Source organism: Centruroides sculpturatus, unplaced genomic scaffold (assembly GCF_000671375.1).
Source record: "Centruroides sculpturatus isolate CEXI.00-Female unplaced genomic scaffold, Cexi_2.0 scaffold18, whole genome shotgun sequence".
NCBI classification, from domain to species: Eukaryota; Metazoa; Arthropoda; class Arachnida; order Scorpiones; family Buthidae; genus Centruroides; species Centruroides sculpturatus.
Window position 1 is genome coordinate 3345 of NW_019384302.1, and position 27967 is coordinate 31311.

Consider the following 27967-nt stretch of genomic DNA (forward strand, 5'->3'; position numbering starts at 1 on the left):
TTATTTTAATATTAAATTAATTAATTAGCTAATGAATCATCTCGATCTCTTCTATTCTTAATTAATAATTAAATTCTTAAATTGTTCTAGGAAGAAATATCATTCTCAAATTTTATAATCCACTTTCCATAGAGACATGGAATCATTTTAAAAACTTCTTTGCTCAAAAAATTAACAAGAAGCAAAACAAAGGAAAGGTAAGGCATTTTTATTTTCATTATAAATTGTTGTCTATTCTATACATTAATGCAGTAGAAAATGGAATATAAAAGTTTAGAATCCTGATTGATGAATCTAAGAATTTATTGTAGTAGAATGATGTTTGAATAATAATTTTATTCATTTGCCATTTAGAATAATATGAATTACAATTTTACTTAGAAAAATTAATTTATTGTTAAAAAAACAGAACTTTACAACTTATGTATTATTTATTTCAATGACACAGATAAATTTTAAAAAAACATGTTGAACACACTGCAAAAACAATCCATTCAAACTTCACACCAATGCACTTGATTGGTTAGGTACCATTGGCAAAACTCCAAATTATCTAAAATTATTAGGTAGTCCTCTCAGCTGTCGACAGTTATATTTCTATCTCTATACTAGCTGTTTCTATACTTTCCTGTTGACAACACATACATCTCTTGCTGTGTGATGGGCTGGTGTGGCATTGCCTGCCTTGTTGGTTGTACCCAGAGATGTCTGCTTCTTTGTGTGGTGATGTTGACCAATGTAATCTGCTCCATCATACTATCTGTCCATTTGTTTATCACCTCTTGGAGAGTGAATTCCATCACCTCTACAAGTGTGGCAGGGTTATGTGACAAAATAAAGAGACAGGTTTGGAGGATCGAACCCTCCTGAAGGAAGGGATATCTAAAGGTTGAGATCAGACTCAGGGTCTGTAGTCTCCCACCAAACACAAAATGAAATGAACCCCAAACCTTGAAAAGCACCACAAGGACTTCTTTAAACTCTCTGTATATGCTTCAAAAGGAATAATTTCAAGTCTTTTAAACAGGTCTCTGAAAACTCAACTTTATAAAGATGATCATTTCCTGATAACTCCACTAGCTCTCTTTGATACTTTCTCTAACAATTGAAGGAAATACTGTGCAGAAGGTTAATGCTGACCCCAAGAATAGCAGTAATGGGGCAATGTATACTCTACCAGTGCCAGTAGTACTTTCTGAAGTTGACTTTTGTTAATCAATTTTTCAGATAATCAACTCTACTGTATAGTGAAAAAATTTTGAATTCCTAGTTTGTTGCCCATATGACTAATGCTTTAAGAATTCTTGACCTAAGAAAGTTCATTGTAAGAAAACTTTCATTAATCTAAAATAGTTTTCTGGACCTTATGCTGAAATTCCCTGGTATAGAAAAAAATTGATGGAATCGGAGAATTGAATGACAGGAGTTGGGAAGTGTCAAGGATGTCCACCCAAAAGAAACTGCCTGAAAGACCTGTCAAATCAAGGAACTGACTTTAGAGTTTTTTTGAATGGGTTGATCGGATAGTTGGTTACATACTACATATTCAGAATGTTCTGGAAAGATCCCAAAAAACAAACACTGAAAGACCTATAAATAGTTTTGTGATCAATACTAGGGAACTGCCAAACAGGAAGATAACAGAAATGATGCTGGGAAGTTACATGAAGGAAGAGGAAAACAGAGAGTCTCAGTTCAATGCATCCTTACCATACTGTAGTTATGGTTCTTCAGTAATTTAAAGTAAGTAATGTCATCAGACAAAAACACTGAAGGGAAAAAACATCATGGTGGAGGTGTCTCCTAGTCTGTCAATGATTTTAAAAGTTCATTCCAAGATTGAAAGGAAATTCAAAATCCTTAATGAGATCCTTAATTATTGATTGCTGGAGTGTGAGCATTTGTCAAACCATCAATCCATAAATGATGGAATAAAAGTGGCATTATTTCACCTGACCTGGATGAGAAAGGAAATTCAGCAGAATCAGGGATTCAGGCAGTACAGATGTTGCTGTGAAGACTGGCATTCATTGAAGCATTCACTTTGTCGGAGTAAACAAGAATTTGTTTGTTTTGTTACTCTCTAACAAAAATAAGTTCTAAATGATTGAGATAGAGTATATTGAGATTAAGAGTAGCTAATATGCAAATAAGTAATATTTCTTTTAGCTAAATTTGGGACATTGATTAAACTCAGTTTACAGCTAAAAATTACAAAATGCAATCATATAAGAGCGTAAATTTTCAAACAGTTTATTAAAGACTTTAATAATGCAATAATACAAACTATACCAGTCAAGACAAAAAAGTCATATCACACAATCAGTTAATTCCAAAATATTTTTATTATAGAGTTATTCTTTGCATAAATTCTGAGAGGGATATAATGTATTTACCTACTTTTAATTATCTTTTGTAATTACTGTTTATGTATTATTATTGATATAATGTTAATGATTATAATTATAAAGTCTGTGTGGGTTCACACACACACATACATAGCTTTGGTGTTGTATTTATTGGATTTAGATTTTTTGAACCTTAAAATTAGATAGTGTAATGGCAAATTCTGCTAATACTCCTAAACTTTTTGCATTCACAAAGAGCCATAAATCAGGCAACACTACATGAACTGTAATGCCATACTGCATACTTGCCTTTTAGAAAATGCTATTCATAATCTATTTAAAGATTATTTAAAAACCTATAGATTATCCATCAGTAAAACAGAGCAAATAATTGATGATTTGTGGTAGTCAACTTATAGGAGATGTTTATATTACAGTCTTAGACTTTATACTGTATCTGTGTGCCACTTAATACAAATTACAACAAATTTTTGCCCTCTTAGACATTTATTACATAAAAGCAATAAGCAAGTCAATTGCAAATTTATCTTGATATAAGCACATATTTCATGCTATTCCTCTTTCTTTCACTATGATTACAAGACATATGTTCAAAAGAGAGGGCACCTGTGGATAGCCTCTTGTCTGGGGTCCTTTGTCAGATATAATATTATTGGAAAAATGATTTTATCAACTCTACCTTGTATGCTTATGTGCAAAAGATATGTGGAAGATATCTTTATTATATGGAAAACAAAACCAGATATAAATGGCTTCATACAACAAATGAATGACAATCCTTATGNATATAGCAATATTTTTAAAAGTAAGTTTTTGAGCTTTTACATGTTTCCTTTTTAGTAAGGAGAATGATGCATCCAATTCACATATTTGGTATTTTTTAATTTATAGGATGAAGAAGAAGATGAGGAAGAAGAAGAAGATCTAAAGTCAGTTACAGAAGAAGAACCATTTCTTGGAAGGGGTAGACGAACTGCAATTTTAGAATCCAAACTTAGAGTAAGAAAAAAATTACATATTTTCTGATAATTTATAACTTTTGTTATAAATTTAAAATTTTTTTCTGTAATAATTGATGGATTTCATCATATTAGTCAATATGATGAAATCCATTTTAGAAGTTATCATCATCATTATTAATTTTATTAGTGATGCTAATCATTTATACTAAATGAAATGAGTATTAACCTGCACTACTGCATGTAATCACATGCAATTTTGCACATGTACTAGTTTTTCCCCCTCCAAATTGATTTACTTAGCTGCTGTTCTATGATCCTTGTGTCATGCTGTATCCTCTCCATCTGTGTACAAATTTTGGACCAAAACAAAAAAAGCTTTTTTCTGCTTGTTGCACATCCTCAAACTTGCAGAAAATTGCTGCTTTCTACATGTGATTGCATACAATCTTTGTGACACATTCACATGTTAAAAGCAGCAATTTTCTGCTGTGACGTCATTAAATTAATGTTATGTTTAGGTCTTACATGATTACCACAAGAGTTTTAGCTATGCATGACTTGACATATGGTCTGCAACTCTCTATAACCTTAAATGCTTATCTCCATGCTATAAACTTCAACAATTTAAATGTTTTTGTGGTTTTATTTCATTCCCAAAAAATACAGTAAGATTATTTTATGGTCCTTCTGAAAAACATCTCGGTCCTCCCATCACTATTTTCAGCTGAACTTGTTTCACATTAACTCTTGAAACTTTGTGATAGTTTGGGCTAATGTGAAATACAAGAAATGACAGTTACATACACTGTAATTATGTGTGAAAAATTAGCAGAAAATCACCATCTTATAGACGCTATCCTGTATAAAAAGAACTGCATGTGCAAGGGTTAAAAATTAATGTCAGCAATTCAATCTACTAAACATTTTAATATTTTAATTGTATCTTGTGTAGGAAAACAATCAGAAGTAGCTATTTGCTTAATGTTAAAAAATTTATATTGGTGCTATTAATTTAATCTATAAATCTATCAGTCTTTTATATTAATAATTTAGAATTTTACCCTAATGCCATTATCATTAGGTCCAGATTGAAAATTCTCAGTTTTATTGAATGTATTAAATACTTTGACTGTTTACTTTTTTACATATACTTCTATGGATCCATTCGTTCTTATTTGCTGTGCCTAAGAGTTTTGCCAAAAGTTACTTGTAACCAAAGTTGGTTTTTTATAACTCCATCTTTTAGGCTTTCCATTTCTTTCAGATTATTTTTGTATTGATCTGTTTAGAATATGGGCTGTGTGGAACAATCTCTACATGAAAATTTTCTACATTTTAAACACATTTGTAAATGGTTACTTTATAATACATAATCATTTGTTTTTATTTTCGTATATTTTTTATCATGTATCTTGATTATTATCCTTTTTTATTTGTCTTTTAATCTTTTGTTATGGATGTTATTTTTGGATATCAATTGTCTTGTGACATTTTCTTTTGTATATGCAATAAATAAATAAAATAAATTTTTGATTTTTATTATAGTATTAGTATTCATTTTAAAATAATTCAACTGGATATTAAGATACTGGGCATTTCATAAGTTTGGAAAAAGATGGGGCAATACTTTGTACAGATAAAATGAAGACTTGATACTGTATTTGAAATAATTGTCAGGGAGAGAAATATGTTAACAACTATGACAAAGAATAAGTAAAATTTTTTGTAATCAGTAAAACTATATAATCATGATCAGTAGTTCAGTTGACAAATAATTTTTTTATGTAAGAGAGTTTTCTTGAACTAGTATCTTTCAAACAAAAATTTCTATTCATTTTTATGAAAAATAACTTTATTATTGACAGAAGCTGTTGTTAATTTTTAATTTTTTCAAGACATTAAATTTATTGCTGTTAAGTGATCTTCGTATCTGATTCATTATCATTTAAACATTTGCAGACTATACAAACCACATGTATTATTTATTCTCATTTAGCTTGTCAAGTAAACTCCTACATAATAGTATTTCAAAACACATTTCTTTGGATTTACTAAAATTTTCAGGTGTTATAAGAAGAAAAACTTTTTATTATAGATTTCAACTTTAATTTTGAAATTTTGTATCTCTAAAATTTCCTTAAATGTATAATTTGAAAATTTTTCATCTAAATAAATTAGTATTTTTGCATTTCATTGTAGACAGAACAGCCTTCAGAAGAAAAGAGAAAACAACACCAAAAAGAACTTGCTGAACAATTAAATAGAGAAGCAAAAGAAAGATTAGCACAACAAAAAGGTGTTCAAAAAGAAGAAAAGTGAGTTCAGTAGTAATGAGTAGTAAAATATCAAAATTAAATTAATATTTATTTTGCAAATCCTATTTACAAAATTTTGTTTTAAATGAAATTTAAGCTTCACAAATTATTCATATGGAAATTTGTTTTATAATATAGTACTCCTGTTGCAGGAAATCGTTTTCATATTACAGTCATCTTATTGTAACTTATTTTTTAATTCTCTGACATTGGCTTTGAATAAGTGTTTAACTTTCTAGACAGAGATACATTTTGACAGTAAAGTGGGTGATCGGTTAACGAACATAATCTGTTCCAAGACTTTGTTCATTATCCAAATTGTTCGTTAATCGATTATTGATTTACCATAGGTTTTTATGGGAATTTGATTGATTTGTTTTGGAGACTCCAAAAAATAAAAAAATATATATATACTTTCTGCTATGTTTATTTATATGTAATAATAAAAATACATATTTATTATAATGACTAATAAAAATAAATTTTTATTAGTCATGTTTTTTCCATTTGTAGGGGTTAAAGAATCTGTCCAATGTCGATTGCTCTTCTCTCTTCTTCAGGATTTTTCGGAAGTAATTAATAGCATTGTCATTGTATAGATCCCCAAGCCTATTAACCTCAATTGGTTTGGATGCCATTCTAAGACCTTTGTTCTGACATCCTTCCACTTCTTCAAAAGATCTTTAATAGCAAATGTTGGCATTGATCCTTTTTCATCTTCCTCTTTTTCCAAAGAAAACATGTCTCACTGAGTTTTTTTGGTGTTCTTCATTTAAGCGTTCTTGGAGTTCTTCTGTCATCAGATCAGTTTCAGATTTCATTATGAGCTTTTCAATGTCATCTTTATTCACTTTCAATTCAAGATCTCTAGCAGTTGTCACAATTTCATCCATAATTTTAGGGACATCATCTTTCTTTCCCTGAATGCAGGAGGGACACAGGTTTTTCCAAGCAGAAATCAACTGTTGTTGAGTGACTGACCATGCCTTTTCAATGAGCCATATAGCTTCAAGAATAACAAATTTTTCTTTCCAAAACGTTTTTAACATCATCATTGAGGAGAACTGGCATGCTTCAAAACACTGACAAAACAGTGCTCAAGTGTACAATTTCTTGAAATCTGCAATAACCTCTTGATCCATTGGTTGAATTAACAAAATGGTATTCAGAGGTAGAAACTGAACTGTCAGCCAGGGAAAGTCTTCCAGCAAATTATCTTCAAGGTCTTTTGGGTATTCTGGTGCATTGTTCAATAGCAACAGTGCTTTTAATGGCAATTCATTGGTCTGAAGGTAATCTTTGATGCTTGGAGCACAAACTTCAAAAAGCCATTCTTTGAAAAGAGCCTGCGTGACCCATGCCCTTGAATTCTATCTCTTCATGTAATGAATATGGAGTTTGTTTCTTCAGTTCTTCAAAAATTTCTTTAGCTTTCTGTTGAATGATAGTCATAGTAGTTACATCTTTTTTCATTTCCTTTTCTTTTATCCAAATTAAAAGCAATCTCCATTTTTTCATGGATAGAACATCTTTGTTTCTCAGATGTGATTTTCATTACTCCTTTAGCTCTTTGAGTCTTCTTGATTATATCTTTCTTAGCTAAGATTGTGCCTGCTATAGACCTGTTCAAGCCATACTGCCTAGCAACATTAGACGTCTTCTGCCCACTCTCTACTTTGGCTATTATCTCTTGCTTGGTTTCTATGGTGAGCACAGTTCTTGACACTCCACTCTTTTTAGGCTCCATAATATTATCAATTTCTTTTTGAAATAAAAAGTTCAAAAAAACACTCACAAAAATTCAGAGAACAGAAATCAACTAGCACATGAAAGAATTATGTAAATGTGAGGCCCGAATGTAGTGCAAAATTTTGGTGTTAAAACGTTAATGATAGGACAGTTAAACTCTCACCTTTAGAAAATAAAAACCGACGCAAAACTTATGGGTTGCCTGACAGTCTTGCAAAGACTATAAAAAGTTACTTGTTGGAAAAGTAAACAAAAAGCTGGAATTACAATGGAGAGTTTCAAAGTTTGGGGAAACACTATTTAATCAGTATTGGGTTGAGCATCAATGTTGACATCTCCCACGCTCTGAAAGGTTTCAAATTGTTACCTGAAAACAAGGGAAAATCAATCGGTATTCGTTATTTTCTGTCACTTCTTTTTGTTTGTTCAGTGAAGTGTTCGTTGTCTGATCATAAAAATTTTTTGCAAAAGTGATCGTTATTCGATCTGTTCATTAACTGATCACTCACTGTAATTCCTGTAAAAAAAATTATCTTTTTTGTTAAACTCTTCCAAACAAATTATATATTCTCTTATTTTTTTTTTCTTTTTATTTTAGTGGCAAAACCAAANGTGTTCGTTGTCTGATCATAAAAATTTTTTGCAAAAGTGATCGTTATTCGATCTGTTCATTAACTGATCACTCACTGTAATTCCTGTAAAAAAAATTATCTTTTTTGTTAAACTCTTCCAAACAAATTATATATTCTCTTATTTTTTTTTTCTTTTTATTTTAGTGGCAAAACCAAAATTTGAAGCTAGTTTATTTTGAAATTTAAGACATTTAAATATTTTATTTACATAATACATTTTCATAATGTTGTTCATATCAAATAATGTTGCTGATAAATCGAATAATATACATTTAAAAAATTGCTAATACAAATTATTATTATGTTAATTGAATAATATGTTTTATCATCTTTAAATTCCTAAGATGTTCTAAATTTTATCTGCTTTCAGAGTAAGAAAATCAAATATTTCTTACAAATCTGTTGGTCAGATTCCTCGAGAACCTGAAGTTACAGAATTAAAAATTTTTGTAGGTTAGTAATATTTTCAATACATATGTAATATATATATTTTATTTTACTTAATTATTAGTTTTAAGTTTAGTTAATTTGTTAAATAAACTGTGATGGTTTCTGTGGATTTTTATCTGAAAATTTATTTTTTACATAAATTTAGATCTCACAAAGAATTACATAAATCAAAAGACAAGACACAATTTAATGATTTCCTGTCAAAAAGTATTTTTTGTTAAATACAAGTTTTGAATATACAAAACAGTTATAACATGATAATAGTAAAACAATGTTTCAATTTATTTGTAATTTTATTAGCTATATATATAATTTAATTTTTATCACAGTAAGGCTGTTTCAAAAAAAAAAGTTTTTGTGATTANTTCCCACCTGATCTGTGCTCAATCAAAACTGTCATTTATAGAAACAAAAGCTAAAAATAATAGATTTTATGATTCTTTTAAAAATTCTAGATATAATAATATTTGAGTAGTTTTGTTTTTATTTTTCATTGCTATTACATTATTGCTTCTTTTAAAAAGTAAATGCATATAATGTAGAACAATTGCTTTTTAAGTGGTCAAGAACAAATTTTACAGCTAATCACAGAAAAAAATGCATGCAAATTGCCTACTATAGTAATCCATGCGTTAGACTTTGTGATACAATGCAATATTCCTGCTGCAAGGTTGAAAGATTTTTAATTTATTCTTGCAATCAAAAATATATTGTGTTACAGATTTTAAAATATGTACATGCTATTTGAATAAATATTGTTTTATCATATTGATATTTTTTTAATTGTTACTTATTTTCTATGAATTGTTTAAAATACTTAAACAGAATTTCTTCAATTTAGGGAATTGTGAAACAAGATACCTTAATGTTAAGTACAAATAAAGCCAATCCTAAGTTGAAAGATCTTTACATTCGACCAAATATATACTCTAAGAGAATTTCTGGAACTTTAGAAGCTCATATGAATGGTAATGTATCTTTTATATAATTGATAACTTATAAATTATTATAGCTTAAAAAGAGAGAGAAATAAATTTTTAAATAATTTGCATGAAAATCATTACAATAAACAGATTATTTTATAATATAAAATTATTATTGTTTTAAATTTTGGTACTGTCATATTTTTGCCAATTTTTATCATGTTTGTGCACATGAAATAGTCTTTGCAGAATAACATGTTTCCAAATTTCAATTTTTTAAGTATATTGTTTTATTTTCAGTTAAACTTTAAATTGGAGTGTACTTATTTTTAATTAAAATATCTTAATGTTTATTTACTATATTTATATTAAATGCTAATAACTTAAATTTATTACACTAAAATTCATTTTTTAGAACATCAGTCAGTCTGTGGAGGGTGATTACACGTATCTTCGTGTTAATTTTTTCCATCCTGGTTCTGCACTTGGCAGGAATGAAGGGAATGTGTTTCCTAATCCAGATGCAACATTTCTCAAAGAAATGTAATATATTAGTTTTAAATTAATTTTATCTTACAGAAAATTTACTGTTTAAAAAAAAATCAAATAAAAGTTAATGTTTAAATATTGTGTGCAGAACCTATCGTAGTACAAATGTGAAAGAACCAGGCGAAATCTCTGCACCTTCTTCAAATTTGAACACTGCGTTCAGATTAATCAAAGAAGTTCAGAAAAAGTTTAAGACAAGAGAAGCTGAAGAAAGGGAAAAAGAGGTATACTTTATTACAAAATAATTGTGTTCATAAGGCTTTATTACAAAGATAAGTTAATTTATGTAGCAAGTTGTGTCTGTCTGTCTGTCTGTGTGTGTATTAAGCATTTTTACTATACTCATTTTTTTCTGCTTAGACTAGTGGTTGATTTTTTTTCTATTCCAATAACAACAGTTTACAGAAATTTTTATTTTTTAATTGCATAAATTATTTAATGTACATGAGAAGAAGTTAAATAGGAATACAGTCGACTTCCCTATAACATGGTAGATATGTTACATTCTTTATGAATTGATTTCTTACGAGTCCTTGCCAATCACAGCTCGACACGTGTGAAGTTTATGGACTACAGCTGTTTGAAAGGTTTTCTTCCATAAAATTAATCAATTCTAGACTAATTCAACTTAACGTTTCCAAAATACGTATATTTTTTTGGGAATAATCCGTATAAACTATGCTATAAACAAAAAATTGTAGGATTACTTACCGAGTATGCACCGCTTGACGTCGCCATTGCTCAAGCTTGTTTTCGTTGCGGAGCAACGCACCGCAACGAAAACAAGCTTGGCCGCGATTTCTGATAAGTTATTTTTCTGCGAAAACTTCATTGAACTTTGAAGACATCCATTAATATAAATAATTTTTATGGCCGTTGAATAAGAAATGTTTCTTTCACAAGAAATGTATAAAATTACAGTACTGTATTAGACTTACGGTACCTAATTTACATACTGTACTGACGATAGTAAACAACTTACTCGCCTAAACTCTCCATAGTGTGGCACTGGACGGCAGAAAGTATATATATAATTATAATAAAGTTACAATAAATTAAGTTAATATATAATTATATATACAGTACCTAATTTATATATAATACTGTACAGACGATAGTAAACTCAATTTACACGCCTAAATTCTCCGTAGCGTGGCGCTGGATGGCGGAAAGTAGTTCAGCTGCTCGATGATGTTTTATCGAATTATAGGAGTTTATTTACCAGGTTTGTACGGATACCGTTGCAATTTTTTCACCGTCTGATAAGAATTGTAATTATAGGAACCCGTGTTATAGAGGGGTGTACTGTAGTTAAAAATAACTATTATTATTGTTGAATTATTTTACTTATGTACTTTTGATAACTATTCTCAAAACTATAATGTTACCTCATTATTATCATAAGTATTATTAAATTATTGTGAAACTTCTAGTTAATATTAAAAATCATTTTATTTTTAACCTTGTAGGGGTGTGAACTACTATTGTAGTCCATGTACTTTTAAATATTTGCTATTTTTGTAAAAGTTCAAATAAAAACTTGGGACCATCACTAGCTGTCTTTTTATAAACTACAAATAATTTTTAAAAAATTTTCTTCTTTTTTTTAAAATTATTTGTAGTTTGCTACATACATAGTCCAGCTACCTAAATGCATAACTTTTTAATTTTTTTCATCTCTAATTATATGGCTATACTTATAATAACTGAGATGTATTTTAACATTTGGTGCTTAGAAGAATGCTTTTTATTTGTTCATAGAAAAAGTACATCTAGTTGGTCAATAATATTGCAAGGAAAAATGAGTCATTGTTATGTCTTTCATTAAAACTTTGTGATGTTGGCAGGGAAGTATCCTATACAGGGGATTTCCCACCTGATCTGTGCTCAATCAAAACTGTCATTTATAGAAACAAAAGCTAAAAATAATAGATTTTATGATTCTTTTAAAAATTCTAGATATAATAATATTTGAGTAGTTTTGTTTTTATTTTTCATTGCTATTACATTATTGCTTCTTTTAAAAAGTAAATGCATATAATGTAGAACAATTGCTTTTTAAGTGGTCAAGAACAAATTTTACAGCTAATCACAGAAAAAAATGCATGCAAATTGCCTACTATAGTAATCCATGCGTTAGACTTTGTGATACAATGCAATATTCCTGCTGCAAGGTTGAAAGATTTTTAATTTATTCTTGCAATCAAAAATATATTGTGTTACAGATTTTAAAATATGTACATGCTATTTGAATAAATATTGTTTTATCATATTGATATTTTTTTAATTGTTACTTATTTTCTATGAATTGTTTAAAATACTTAAACAGAATTTCTTCAATTTAGGGAATTGTGAAACAAGATACCTTAATGTTAAGTACAAATAAAGCCAATCCTAAGTTGAAAGATCTTTACATTCGACCAAATATATACTCTAAGAGAATTTCTGGAACTTTAGAAGCTCATATGAATGGTAATGTATCTTTTATATAATTGATAACTTATAAATTATTATAGCTTAAAAAGAGAGAGAAATAAATTTTTAAATAATTTGCATGAAAATCATTACAATAAACAGATTATTTTATAATATAAAATTATTATTGTTTTAAATTTTGGTACTGTCATATTTTTGCCAATTTTTATCATGTTTGTGCACATGAAATAGTCTTTGCAGAATAACATGTTTCCAAATTTCAATTTTTTAAGTATATTGTTTTATTTTCAGTTAAACTTTAAATGTTTTAAAAGTTATACTAATTATGTCAAATTTTGAATTTAAATCATCTCATTTACTTGATAAAAATTTCTTAGTTTAATTATGTTAATACTCAGTAACAGTAAGGGGGAAAAATTGATTTTATATTTATGAAGTAAATGTAATTTAGATATTATTCTTATTAATATCTGTAATTAACTAAAATATTACAGATATTAATAACTCACTTGTTTGAAACACACTTTATTAGTTTAAATAGACATAATTTAATTCTTTTTAATTGCCTTTGTGAGATCACATGCAAGGGTTTGAACCCTCTAGTCATCGAGTCATTAAGACACATTCACTTTGTCACTGGATGGCTTTTTATAGAACATCCTCAGGATCTTTTTATCCTTCAGACATCAGGACTGACACCAGCTAGGGAAAGATTTTGCGTCCTGACTCATGATGTTACATGCTATATTTAAATGGAGGGCTATATTCTATTGAGCAGGAGGAGGCGTGAATAAGTTCCGATCATAGTGGGGTGGATTCCGTACTTAACTAACAGGGAATCAACAGTTAAACAATAACAACAAAGGATTTAATGAATAAATAAAACAAAGGTACATAAATCAAGATACTTAATATATAACCTATCATAACCTCTAAATCTAAAATACCCCTCTAAATAAAACCGGGAGAAAGAGTTTACAATCGATAAAAATAATGATAATACCTTAGTAGATTAATCTTGGAGAATACAAAATTCTTCTGGCAGCTTCCTCCTGGTCTTGGACTCACTCAATATGGTGTGTTTCTAATTCTATTGATTGCCATAAATTATGTGGCAAATCTGTTCTTCTGCCTGTTGTTTATGGCATGTTCGAATTAATTGGGAACTGCCTCGAACTTGTGAATTTTTTCCCTATTTATTCTCAGTTTTTACCACTCAGATTGTAGGATTCTGATTGTCTGACTAGACACACATCTAATGCAAGAGACAGATTGTCGTCCGATAAATTAGATAAGAACTTTCTAAGAGAAGTTCTGCTTCCCTTTCGACGATTTTTGGTCTATTTTATAGATGAAATATTACATAAAGATTATTTATCAAGTGGGAAAATCTAAGAATGTGCTGAATAAAATGAATGAATTGTTCTCTGCTCTTGCATTCTCACACCTTTGTTTTTGATTGATAAAATGATTTCAGTATCACCCATTAAACATTTAGTTTTATTTTGTAAGTTATTAAATATCATTTTACCTTCTGTACATTTTTAAAATTAAAATTAACCTGAATTTCATAAAAATGTAGCTTAAATCTTTGATATAAGCTATTTATATAAGCCTATATTATGCAACAAACATCAGAAAATATAAAAATGCAATATACAAAAATTAAAACTGNACTGGCCTTATTGTTATGATTACAGATTCTTCTTATACTTTTCCAATTTTTATTCATTAAAAAAATGATGTCCTGGAATGTATTTCAGCTTATTCAACAGCCCTCTTTAGTCAGGTTACATATATACATTTTGACAACATGGTATGATTGAAAGGGCTGTGATGAACCTGAAATTATAACAATAAGGCCAGCAGGCTCATAGTTATTTATTACTAATTAATAGATAATAACAGATCAGAAGCTTATATTGAACTTATTAACATAAAATGTTATTTATAAAAAAAATTATTTTAATAAATTTGATATTTAGCCACATTATTGCTAATAATTACAATTACTGCATTTAAATTTTGTGTTTAATAAAAAAAAAATAGCTTGCATAAACACTGCATTTTATTTTAACTCTTACTGTATTGAAATCCCTAGAAATAAATTTTTATTAAATTTATTATATTTATCCCATAATAATCTGCTTTCATTAATAGCAAATTTTTATGAACTTAATTATTTATTTTTTTAGGATTTCGCTTTACTTCATTGAGAGGAGATAAAGTAGATATTTTATATAACAACATAAAGCATGCTTTCTTTCAACCATGTGATGGTGAAATGATCATACTCCTTCATTTTACTCTCAAGGTAAAAAAAATAACAAGTTTAACTTAAATTTTTTAACATAAGATTTAATAAGCATGCAATGTCTCTATTACTAACTTTATAAAATAATTTATATGAGCTACTTTTCTACAGTCTACATTTTGATTATTATTCACCAACCATGCATGTAGTGTAAAATAAATGCATGAAGACCTTTAGCAAATTTTATAGAATGTAATTACAACACAAAAGTTAAAAATGTCAGTAAATAATAATAATATACAATACTGTTAAAGGGATTTATTGGAAGTTTGTCATAAAAGAATTCTGAGCTCTTAAAAATATTAAATTTCTTTTTTTAATGAAATAACATTATATACTAATTGGACTATAAGATGTTTATTGTATTTATTTTTTTTATATCCAATATCTATTGATTTAGGAGAAATTCTTCTATCTTAAATTTATATAGATCTTTATTTTTAAATAGTATTTTTTTATTTATTTTTTTCTTTTTTAATTTTATAATGGCTTTCAATTCTGTTGTTAAAATGCTAGTTGAATTTATATATTAACATATATTGTAAAATAAACATAGATGATATTTATGAATAGTGTACATATTAAGTTGTATGTACACAGGTACAATTTCTTATAAAAAAAATACCCAAGACAGAATTTATTTCTAGGAAAATAAAAGCAATCGTCAGTTTCTGGGTGTTATTCTCTTCAAAGTACAACATTCCAGATTGTATGTAGTGATTCCATTCCAGTATGTAGTGATTTCAGCAATCATTACAGTTTCTTATGCACGTCTGAAAAGTCTGAGAATGTCCCACAGTTGTCATGTCTTATTCAATTGTACCTCTGTGATGTCTTGGTATTGTTTCTTCTTCGAGATGTTTTTGAGCTGAGAAATAAGTCATCACACGGGGGCCAAGTCTAGTGAGTAAGATGGATGGGGAACTGTGAATATGCTATGCTTAGTCAAATATTCCAAGACATCCAGGATTGTGTGGCACACTATATTGTCATAGTACAGAAGCCAGTTACCAGCAGACCATTTGTCAGGGCATTTCCAGTAAATTGTATTTTGACAATGCTGCAAAACAGTTCTCTAGACAGTCTGGCAATCAATTGTCTCATTAATTCATTCTATTGCTCAGTCTGCATATCAGTCATTATCGATTGAAGTGTAGCAGTTTTTGAAATGTAAATACCATTCATTTATTTTGGACTGACTGAACACTGTTTCTCCAAATTCTTGTTTAAGCATTTTGTATATTTTGGTGACTATCTTATCAATTTTTTAGCAAATTGATGTAAATACATTGCTTGTTTACCTCATTCATTTTGCAACATGACAGAGAAATAATACCTGCACTGTAACTCATCTCACTGACATTGTGCTGCTGTAGCACATGGTGTCAGGAGATACAGTTAAACATCCTCCATGTCACATCATTACTATTAGTAATTTCTGTATACAAACTTCTGCCCTGAATATTTTAATTAGCCCATGTATATATGTACTTTGAGAATATTGTTTTGAGTGATATTATTTCTGTAAATTTAAATTTATATATTATTTGTTAAAAAGTATAAGCATGATAAATATTCTTTTATAAAAATATATATAAAGGAATATTTTATATTGTGTTGTTTTTGTTTTTATTATATAATAGATGATACATAACTATCATCTATTATACAAATGTAGTAATGTTACCATCTTTTTGTATTTACAGCATTTCTTGCTGTAGTTTGCTCATTACATAAAATAGTGCCTAAAATATAATTTTTAATTGAAATTACTAACACTACAGTTCATTTACTGAATATTAATTTCTTGTTTAATATGTTATTTTTTAACATCAGTTTCTCAATTTCTGTTAATTTGAATTTATAAAATTTAAATACATGTATGATAAAATATCAACAATATTTGGCTTTAAAGTAGTTTAGAAAAAAGTTTAAAATAATTTAGAGATTAATCTAGTTTGGTTGTTTTCATGCTGCTTCTAAATAATCTTTGTAAATTGTAAATATCAATTATTAACTTAATTTTTAAAAGAGACTTTATTTCGTTCTCAGAATGCAATTCTGTTTGGAAAAAGACGTCACAATGATGTTCAATTTTATACAGAAGTAGGAGAAATTACAACCGATTTGGGAAAACATCAGCATATGCACGATCGTGATGATCTTGCTGCTGAACAGGTAAGCTAGCACAAATTTTGTCAAATTTAAAAATAGAATTATTAATAGAAAATGAAGTTTTATAATCAAATTATGAATAAATGTCATTTTTCTTAAAATTTACTTAGTTATTTCTGAAGATTAAATTATTTTTATTTTTAGTGTTATTATTATTTTTTTTTTTTGACCTCAACTAATAAAGGAATTTGATGGAAAATTTGCCATGTATCTTTGGAATAAAACACCATACTAGTGTTTACTACGCCACAAAGTTATTATTATTATTATTATTATCAATGTCTTTAATTTTTATTTTTATACAAAATGGAGTTTGCTATTTCTTAGACAGGTGATAATTTATTGGTTTTTCTTAGTTACTGAGTGATACTGTCTCCTTTTTAAAATTTCTCTTGTATGCACATTGTAAATATAGGATTTTTAAAAATATTTTTTGAGCTTCTTCAATGAAATTTGTATTTTGGCTCCAGTTTTGCTAAAATATAAAAAGTTCATCTAAAGGAATGAAAATTTCATTCTTTGAAGATGCAAAACTACAGGAAGCCAAATTAAGGAAACAAAAGTTCATGATCTGCTGCTACTGTGTTTTATTTCTGACTGACAATTAAACCTGCAAAGTTTTCAGTTAAATATCTTTTAGTTAATATAATCTGTTAATGAAATATATAATTAACATTCTGGACACATATTTCTTAACAAACTAGGTAATTAATTTCTTTATTATCCAAAATGGTAGATATTTCAATGATACTTATGAAAACAAAGTTAAAAATTCAGGTTCTTCAATTGGAGATCATGTAGAATTGACCTGATGGCTGAATTTTTGAGAATCCCTGGCTTAGACTAATTTCAAATAAAATTTTTCATACATTGAATCTTCCTTAATGCAACATTACAAAAATCATAAAACATCTTAAATATGAATTTGATCACAATGCCATTAAATAAAACAATAAAATAAACAAACAGTAAGTTTATTACCTGACATTTTCTAGATTAACATTGTCATTATATTGGCATTTGATATGATATACTATTCTATTCTAAGGTCTAACTTAGCAAAACAAAAGTTTGAAATATGATCAAGAAAGAATTAAATATGCTCATCTATCATAGATTGGAATGATAAATTTAAATATTTCTAGTATTTGTTGGGATTGCTTTTGGAAATATTGTGTTTGCTAATTTGTCTCAAATTTTTCAGCTTATCTTCTATTGAAAAGTTTTATTTGTATTTTTCATTTCTGAACATCACAATATAGTTTTATTATGATATGTGTAATAAATTTGAAGAAAATAATAATAATTTTGTACTTTTCATTATTTTTGTTTAGGCCGAACGGGAACTTCGACAAAAACTCAAATCTGCATTTAAAACTTTCTGTGAGAAAGTGGAACAAATGACGAAACAAGAAGTTGAATTTGACAGTCCATTTAGAGATTTAGGATTTCCGGGTGTTCCGTTTCGAAGTACTGTATTGTTACAACCTACCTCATGTTGTCTCGTGAATCTTACAGATTGGGTGAGAACACTTATATTTATAATATTTAATTAAATGCATTTTTTAAATGATTTGGTTTGTTTTTATAAAAATGTTTTCATTTAAAATTTTAAAACATGGGAAAGTAGTTTTTTTTTTTTTTTTTTTTTTTTTTTTTAAGTTTTACTATATTAATTATTTTGAAACTGAATACTTTATTTTTCAGCCTCCATTTGTTATAACATTAGAAGATGTTGAACTTGTCCATTTTGAGCGTGTGCAGTTTCACTTAAAAAATTTTGATATGGTATTTGTCTTTAAAGACTACCATCGGAAAGTAGCTCTAGTAAATGCAATCCCCATGAATATGTTAGATCACGTTAAAGAGTGGTTAAAGTGAGTAAATGTTTTATGTTTGAATTATATCTATGTATTGATGTTAGAACTTTTTAAATAATCTGTAGCTAAATTAAAATTTGTATTTTAAAAATATATATATTGATAAAATAAACAATAATATTCCTTTTAGAAAAGAGAAATAATTAGTTAAAATTAATACTTTGGTTTACTTGCTACTATTTTGATGATAATTTATCACAGAAATATGAATGATGATTATTTGTTCTAGGTAAAATTAATTTTGCTTCATTAAATTTAAGAGAAGGGAAAAACATTTGTATTTTTTGTTTCTGAAAAGTTTCTCAGAAATTGAAAAACAGTAGATCTGAAATATTCAGAGAAAGTTTAATGAAAAGAGATTTCATTGGAATTATAAGATATAAAAATAACATAGAATAGCATTTGGAGTTTTTTTTCTGTGTAAACACTAAGAAAGTCTTTTTAATCATACTCATTGTGAGTGATCAGATGGTGAGAGATTAGGCATATTTGGGACGGGCACTCTATGAAGATTGTTGTCTTTCCTGTTCTGAACTTGAACTTTAATTCTCCAGAAAAATAGGTTTTTAATGCCTAGGCCACAGTATTTAAAAATCATGTTATTGAAGAGCATTTGAATGTTATTTTATCTCTTGTAATTTTGGATAATAAATTTGCTACATTCAGTCTCTATGCAGATATGTTCTGTCAAAAGTGCCATTTTTTTTTGGAGTTAAGTTTTTTAATACTTAACATGCTGTTTTTCAGTGCACTTTTATTTCATGTATTATATATCTTTTGACCGCATTAAAGCAGTTTTTGTTATTTGTATTATAAGCAAGGTTGAGGCTGAAGTTTTAAATGCATAAACATGTATGTCAGACATTCAGCACCGCTTTCCTGTAAGCCTAGAAGTTTGACAATGATGTTTGGAATGTTGAGCATGATTCCATTGACTATCCAAACACCATTGTCAAACTTCTAGGCTAACAGGAAAGAGGTGCTGAATGTCTGACATACACGTTTTCACATTTAAAACTTCGGCCTGAACCTCGCTATAATTGCATACTTGTTTCACGGAAACTATAATGGCTTGAAATAGAATAAATAAGACAAGTAATAAAGTTACCTTATATTTACAGTGTGGCTACTAAATATTTTAAATTAATTTATAATGGCTTATTGACAATGTGTCTGTTCATTTTAAATAAAAACTGTAAAATTCAATAAATTATGTAAAATTTTCATGGGAGGATTGAATAAGTAATTGATTATGTGTATTTATATATGTAATTATTATAATTACATAATTGTAATTAAAATATCTAAAAATTTCATTTTAATATAAGAAAAATATTGTGATAAAATTGCTGAGTTAAGCTTAGTAAATTTTCTTTGCTAATTGTTGGATTTTTATATAATTTGCTATAGAATAAGCTTTTATAATTGTAACATTTTCTTAATTAATAAATAAAATTTGGTTATTTTCAGTTCTTGTGATATCCGTTACACTGAAGGAATTCAGAGCTTGAATTGGACAAAAATAATGAAAACTATTACAGATGACCCAGAAGGGTTTTTTGACAATGGTGGGTGGTCATTTCTTGATCCAGATAGTGATGGCTCTGAAGGCGACGATGACGACGAAGAGGAGGAAGATGATCAGTATCAACCAAGTGATGAAGAAGAGGAGGAAGAAAGCAGCAGTGAAGAAGATTACAGTGGTTCTGATGTATCAGATGAGACTTCTGGTTTGTAATTGTTTAAAGTCTCTTACATATATTAATTATATAACTAGTTGCTAAAATAATAAATTTAATATTTATGGTATATTTGATTTTGATATTTAAATATTTTACAAAGAATGTATGTAGCAATGGTTTTACTATCCATTTTTTTCACTTATTCGATCATTGAATGTTTGAATTTCTTCATTATTAACAAAAATAACAGAAATCACATTTTCTTTTATAAATGTTGACCATGATGATTGTCAGTGATCAGTGTCAGTATTTTGTCAAATGATATCATGCTACTAACTTATGTTCAAAATGTTTCTGGAATCAGTCTATATGAGGGACATTGAAAAATTTTCCAGAAAGTTGTTATTACTCATAATTTCCTAGGATTCTGATGAGATGTTGCTCCTATATTTTCTTGAAGACAAAAGAACAATAATTGCAAGTGCTATGAAATAGTTTTAAGAAAACTAAATGCAGCTTTAAAAGAAAAATAACCTGAAAAAATCATCAGTGTGTCTTGTTTCATCATGATAACACATCAGCTTATTCTACCAGATCTACCAGAGCAGTATTGCATGATTACTGATAGGACATTTTTACATGCCCTCCATATAGTACAGGTCTAGCCAATCAGATGTTTTTATTCCCAAATTTAAAAAATGACATTAAAGGCTTTTGCTGTTAGTCAATAGATCAAGTGAAACATTTTATAGTGCAGTGGCTAGAATCAAAAAGCACTGATTTCTAGGGCTTAGAAAGGTAGCAATATGCATGGAAACATGTTTTAATTTAAAAGAAACATATGTCAAAAAATAAAGTGTTAAATTCAAGTTTTTTTATCTACCTCTTCTGAGAACTTTTTGGATGCCTCTCACAGTGAATTGTTTGACTGTTGTGCCTTCTGCAAGCCACTGACTGCAGATCTACTCTGGTTGCATATATTCCAAAGGTTGCCCTATACCTTTGAGATACCATTGATATTGACAAAACTGCATTAGTCTAGACACTTTTTGAATCTGGACTAATGCAGTTTTGAAAATGTAAGTTTTTTTTCTCTACATGCAGATTCCATAGAGTTTATCCACATAATTAACATGCATTATTTATGCAGTATTATTAGCATTTAATAAAATAGTGGAGATTTTGCCTACTATAACATTATTATTTTTCTCTGTTTACAAGAGATTTAATGTTAATGTGGAAAATATACTCACTCACTCACATGCTGCATATTGAAAAGCAACAAGGATAATTTTTATAACAATGGTTTATACAATAATATCCTAAATGAATTTCTATGCTCCTTAAGTTTCATATTAAGAGCTAGGATAGTCTGTTCTTGTCACAATTCTCATCTCATACTGATATATATTACAAATACAATTTGATGCTTTTGTAATATATCTAGTAGTTATCTTTTATACCAGTCTCTGAACATTTGAAAGAATATATTTAACACATTCATTCTATTAGGTTGTCAAGGATGAAATTTGTAGGTAATAATATTGCCAATCATTGAGTCTGACCCATCTCAGAGTGCCTATGAATTATCGTTGAAATTTGGTGTTAGCAAACAAACAATATTAACTCATTTAGTTCAAATCAGTAAAGTGAAAAAGTTGGATAAGTGGGTTCCACATGAACTGAGTGAAAAACAGAAACAAAAGCATTTGGATTCATTTTTTAATCAAATTGTCACTTGTGATGTGAAATGGATTCATTATGACAATCACAAACATTCAGCACAGTGGTTGGACAAGGATGAATCACCAAAACACACTCCAAAGCATAATATTCATCAAAAGAAGCTGATGGTGAGTGTTTGGTGGTCTAGCGCATGTGTGATCCATTATGATTTCATGAAACCTGACTCATTGATCACAGCAGAAATATACTGCAACCAACTGGACAAAATGATGCGAAAACTTAAAGAAAAGCAGCTTAGATCGATCAACAGATTAACTCCTATCTTATTGTATGATAATGCTAGACCACACAAATGACTGCAGCAAAACTACAGGAATTGGAATTGGAACTTCATCATCCTCCATACTCACCAGACCTAACCCCCACTGACTACCACTTCTTCCTCAATTTGGACAACTTTTTAATAGGAAAACAATTTAATTCCAACAATGCTGTAAAACTGGCCTTCCAGGAATTCATTGACTCTCATCCACCAGGGTTTTATACCACCAACATGAACAATCTGCCACTTAAATGGCAAAAGTGTATAGACAATATGAGTGCATACTTCGATGAATAAAATAATTCATTATATATGTAAGTTATCAACCAACTTTGCTTTTTTTTCCACAAACTTTACCCTTGACGACCCGATAGAATTGTTTGCTATGGTTAACAAAATACTATTAACATTTTGTTAATACAGTAGTTACAAACTAACTACATAAAAATTCTATATTGTGCATGTGTAAATTTTATCTATAACAACTAGATTTTTATATATCATAGTTATATCTTGTACAGCTTTTCAAAATAAGTTGTATTATTTTCTAAACATTGTGTTTCTGTTAAATTTTAAAATAACTTGGTTTATAATTGATTGATAGGCATGTTTAAGAAAAATAATTTAATATTTCTAAACCTTGATTTTAAGTTTTATATTGCTAAACTAATAACTTCTTTCCAACATCAAAGTTTTTAAAAGGCATTTTTATTTTATAGAAATTATAAATAACGAATGTTAATTAAATATTTTCAAACATTTTTTCTTAGAAAAATAATAAATTTCTGAAGAGATGACATTGAACTGAAAATAAAAATCTCATTAGAAAGAACATCTTTCAGAATTTTTATTAACAGTTTACTCTTATTTAAACAGAAAATTTCCAGTGAAACATTCAAATATGTGACTTTTTCATGACTTTTGAATGTTTTATTTGTAAATCTATTCTAAAGTTTTTTCTAGAATGAAATATATTTTGGCAAATATTAGCTTTCAGTTTATGAAATTTTCATCAAGCCCCCTTAAATTCTAATGCGTAGCTCATGATTCATCTGATTATTAAATCATTTAATGTTTGTTTACCAACTAAGCATTTTTTTGATTTCATATTACTGTAACATATCTACTATTTTATCTGTACATTTTTTAATTTCAAATTATTATTTTATATGATACTTTTTTTTCTTGAAATATTTTTAAGGGTACTTTCAGGAAATATTTGTAATAAACACTAACATAACTATCATTTGTAGTCACTACAAATGATATTTGTATTAATTTAATTTTTCTAATAGATACTACTTTATAATAATTTGATTTTTTTCATAATGTTGAAAAACAAACAAAAATACTTCAAAAAATTAATAATTAAAAAAGCAGTACTTTTAATATTAAAAACAAAAATTTAAATACTTATAATTTAATAAAAAAAATATATATTTAAAACTGAAATTTGTTAACAAAATATCAATTTTAGAAGCTGACATGGGAAGTAGCGAAGAAAGTGGAAAAGATTGGTCCGAACTAGAGGAGGAAGCAGCAAGAGGTAAATAAATAAATTAAATATATTTTTATTGTGTTGTATTTGTTAATGTTGTTATTGTCCATAAATTTTTAATAAAATATATAGTTTTAAAGATTTTAAAATTAATTCTGTATGAAAAAATGAAAATTTCAACTTTAAGTCTTCTCTGATGTAATTTTAACTAATCAAAGGTTTAATTAATAAATTAATATATTTGGAAGAACGTACCCTTATTCTCAGAAGAACACAAATATAGAAAAAAGTTTTGTTATGTTAAATTTAAACTGTCTAGGAAAAAACTTACATTTGACTTCATTACATACTGATAATAACAAAGCTAATTTCAGGATTTAAGTAGAATTTGGTAATAAATGTTTTATTTGTGAAGTACATTGTCTAATGGTTATTAAATGTGAAAATATTTTATATATTGACATTTTCAATAGATGTGTAGAATCATATATTATACTAAAAAATTAAAATTATTATATTCAAATTCCGAATGACACGAAAAATTGAATATAATTGTTATTAAAATTTTTTATTAAGAGAACTGTGTGTATTTTTAGCTGACAGGGAACACGGAGAGTTTGAAGACGAATATACAAAACGATCGAAGGGGATGCAAAAATCTAGCAGTAGTAGTATATCATCCAGAAACAAAAAAAGTCATGACGATGCGAAATCACACAACAGTCCAAGAAGTAAAGACAAAAGTCCACGTAAATTAAAACATCACAGTGTCAGTCCCAGAAACAGGCCCAAATCTTCAATGAAAAGTTCGATGAAAAGTTCAATGAAGAGTTCAATGAAAAGCTCAATGAAGAGTTCAATGAAGAGTTCGATGAAAAGTCCGGGAAAAAGTCCAGTTAAAAGTCCAGTAAGAAGTCCACAAAAGAATCATAAAAGACATTTTGAAGGCTCAAGTGGTGGTGATTTGAAGAGAAAAAAGTTAAAGAAAAAAGCATAAAAGGTTAGTGGAACAATTCTTAATTTGTGTTCTGTATCATCTAATTACAAATTTAAAAATTAATTTTTTAATTTATTTAAATTAAATCTGTTTTTAAATATATAAATTTGATATAGTATGTATGCAATTCTAATATATTTTTGTGTCGATAATCCACAACGGCACAACTCGGTCTAAATCAAGGATGGTAGGCCTTTTTTACAGGCAGGTTTGTAAATGGGCACAAATTTTTTGGTGGGCTACTGTCCTACCACCCCTACATCTGGTTTAAATTAGTAGTTAAAGATAAACTAAATAACATTAAAAGTAAACAAAGATATAATAAAACAAAAACATTAAAATATGTTAGGTGAATGTAAAAACAAATATTAAATAAGCCACTAGCATTAGTTTGAAAGTGTCAAAATATTAAAAACATTTTTATTGAAAGAACAAAAAACTTGAAAGTCTTAATTTAAAAAATAAAGAATTCAAATTTAAAATCCACTCTTTGAGGTTGATAACAGAAGCAGATTGTCACATTGAGCATCTGTCAATACAGATTGGTACTCATTTTTAACAAAGTTCATTGCTGAAATTATTCTGTGTGTGTGTGAAATTATTCACACACACAGAAGATTAATTAATTTAAAAAAGGATTGTGTAAATTGCATAGTAATTCTAAGGCAATATATAAGTTTTCCATTTCTCCCAAGCACAAGGATAATGAAAGGGGATCATTTTTAGATTTAGCAAAACATATTTTAAAAATTTCTGTAAAGGATAAAAATCAAAATTGCATAAATTAAAGTGAACACACTGTGTTCTTTACACAACAATTAATATTGGAAAAACGTGGCAATTATTGATGTGCAGTTTAAAAAGTACCGTCTCAGATTTGCAGTTTTTCCTGGTGTTACTTCTTCATTTATAAAATAGGAGAAAAATGTGATATTTGAGATGGAATCTAGTAACTGCAGAAATGACAAAAGAGAGAGAGAGGATTGAAAGTCTAGTGACATATTTAGATATGGCTGCTGCATATGCTTTTGATTTTGGACAAAGGTAAACTCTTTGTATTATTTTATAATAAACTAGCTGCAAGGACCCACTTCACTGGGTTTTTAAAAAGTAACGATAGTGAAGATTAAGATAATTACGTTATAGCCAATCTTACCCGTTTTCACAGAATGCAAGAATTAGGTTCCCCATTTCCAGACTAATTAGAGAATTTTTACGTTTAGTCAAACGAACAAATTTCAACGTTTCTGGAACGTTTTCAATCATTCTATAATCGAACCAATATTCAAATTTTATGTTCGAATTTAATTCGAATTTGTTCGAACAAATTCGAACAAAACATTCGAAATAGAAAGCCACTTTCAACCACTTTCAGCCTCATATCTCCCGCACCCTTATAGCTATCGAGACGCAACCACCCCTATGCACGAATGGAGACTTGGGGCTACCACCACATACAAACACCATTCACGTGCGATGTGTAGTTTTGGTGGAAAAGTGAAATATAGGGACATACAGGTCCATTTATATATATATAGATTACAAGTTGTCTAAAAGTCATCAGTTAACATTCCTAATTGGGCTGCAATTTGAAAAAATTGTAGACCTATAAATTCTCACTGTCATTCGTTTGTCTGTCTTTCTTTAATCTCGAAAACAGTGTTAGATAAATGAAATTCAAGAGCAGATATGGAAGTGTAGAGATTAACTATATACTAACTTCCGGTATAAACCGGAAGACATGTTATTTCAATTTAAAATTTTCCCTGAAAGAAATTATATGATTAGCATAACTCAGGTGCTAACAGGAAAAGTATGATGTAAGACACAGGGCAAGACACTACCTTACTAATTTGAAGGTGAAGAGGATATATTTTAAATTAAATAAATTAAAAATATGATCAAAAACTTGCAGCCATACACGGTGACCATGTCACAATAAATAATTGCTGGTTTCAAGTTGATTTTTCGTGGATTATCTGCACAAAAATATGGTAATATGTAAAATGAAATCAGAAAATTCAAGATTCCAGAAATTTTTATCTCAAATCAGTCTGTCATATGATTGTAAATATCCAAAAGTAATTGTCAAATACATTTAATTAAAACTAGTTTTTGTCAACAGGTAAGAAGAAAAGTTTCAGCTCGTTGCTGTAGTACATTCCAAGCGTGACTCAACAGGATGGGGTTATTCGAGTTGGTACGATTCTTCGTCTCGAGAATAATTTTAATTCCTGTTCAAACAAGCTTGGATTAATAATCAGAACTTATTTCATTGGCACTGTACAGTCATGCGGTATATTGCATTGCATGGACGAGAATCGCTCGTCCCGCTGGGAAACAATCATCATTGGCAGTTTACGACCGAGAAGTGAAGTCATTAAGTTCAAAACTTTTAACCGGGCTGCGTCGGCACCAAAAAACTGATATTTAATGGCTTCGCCATTCTTTAATGATTCCATAAGGATGTGTCTTATGGTGTTGTTGTACACAGTCGATCTGCAATGATTTTCTTAATGCTGCTCTTATCATCGTCATTCTCAACCACTTAGTTTAAATAAATAGGTGAACTTTTATTTGCCGTTTCATTCTTTATTTACTTTATTACGAATTTTTCTATGTGTAAAAACGTTTCTAATTGTTTTGTACAGCCGAAAGTTTCGTTTATAAATTTTGAATTTTACTCAGGACCAACGTTAGTTTTTGTTTGTTTTTTTTTCCTCGTTTCCAACAAATAATTTTATATTAAAATATTTTCGTATACTCGAATGGGGAATTATCCAAAATATGAAACGATCTCCGTCATTGGCATTCGTTTACGAATCTACCATTCACCGTTTCAAGTAACATATTTAACTGTCGGTGACAACTGTATATGCTTTTTTTTATAATAAAATTTTAAGTGAAATAAAGCTCTGATTAATAAAGTTGTGTTTCGTATTTAACATCCAATCATAGTATTTTCCAAAATCGAAATGTTGTATGGCCATTCAAAATTTTCTTTTGTCCAGTTTGTTTTCGCATTTTC

At 28.4% G+C, this 27967-nt stretch overlaps 1 protein-coding gene across 1 annotated transcript; it reads left to right on the forward strand.

The window, feature by feature from the left end:
• Positions 1–3150: 3150 nt before the first annotated feature.
• LOC111616515 (FACT complex subunit spt16-like) lies at positions 3151–27902 on the forward strand. Its single transcript, XM_023357953.1, is given in 15 exon segments — positions 3151–3174; positions 3261–3368; positions 5531–5646; positions 8398–8575; positions 9816–9943; positions 10038–10173; positions 12295–12421; positions 14581–14699; positions 16752–16877; positions 18209–18397; positions 18582–18751; positions 20225–20484; positions 23922–23990; positions 24539–24942; positions 27065–27902. Coding segments are annotated over 14 exon segments (2151 nt in total). The 3' UTR covers positions 24940–24942; positions 27065–27902.
• The last annotated feature ends 65 nt before the right edge of the window (positions 27903–27967 follow it).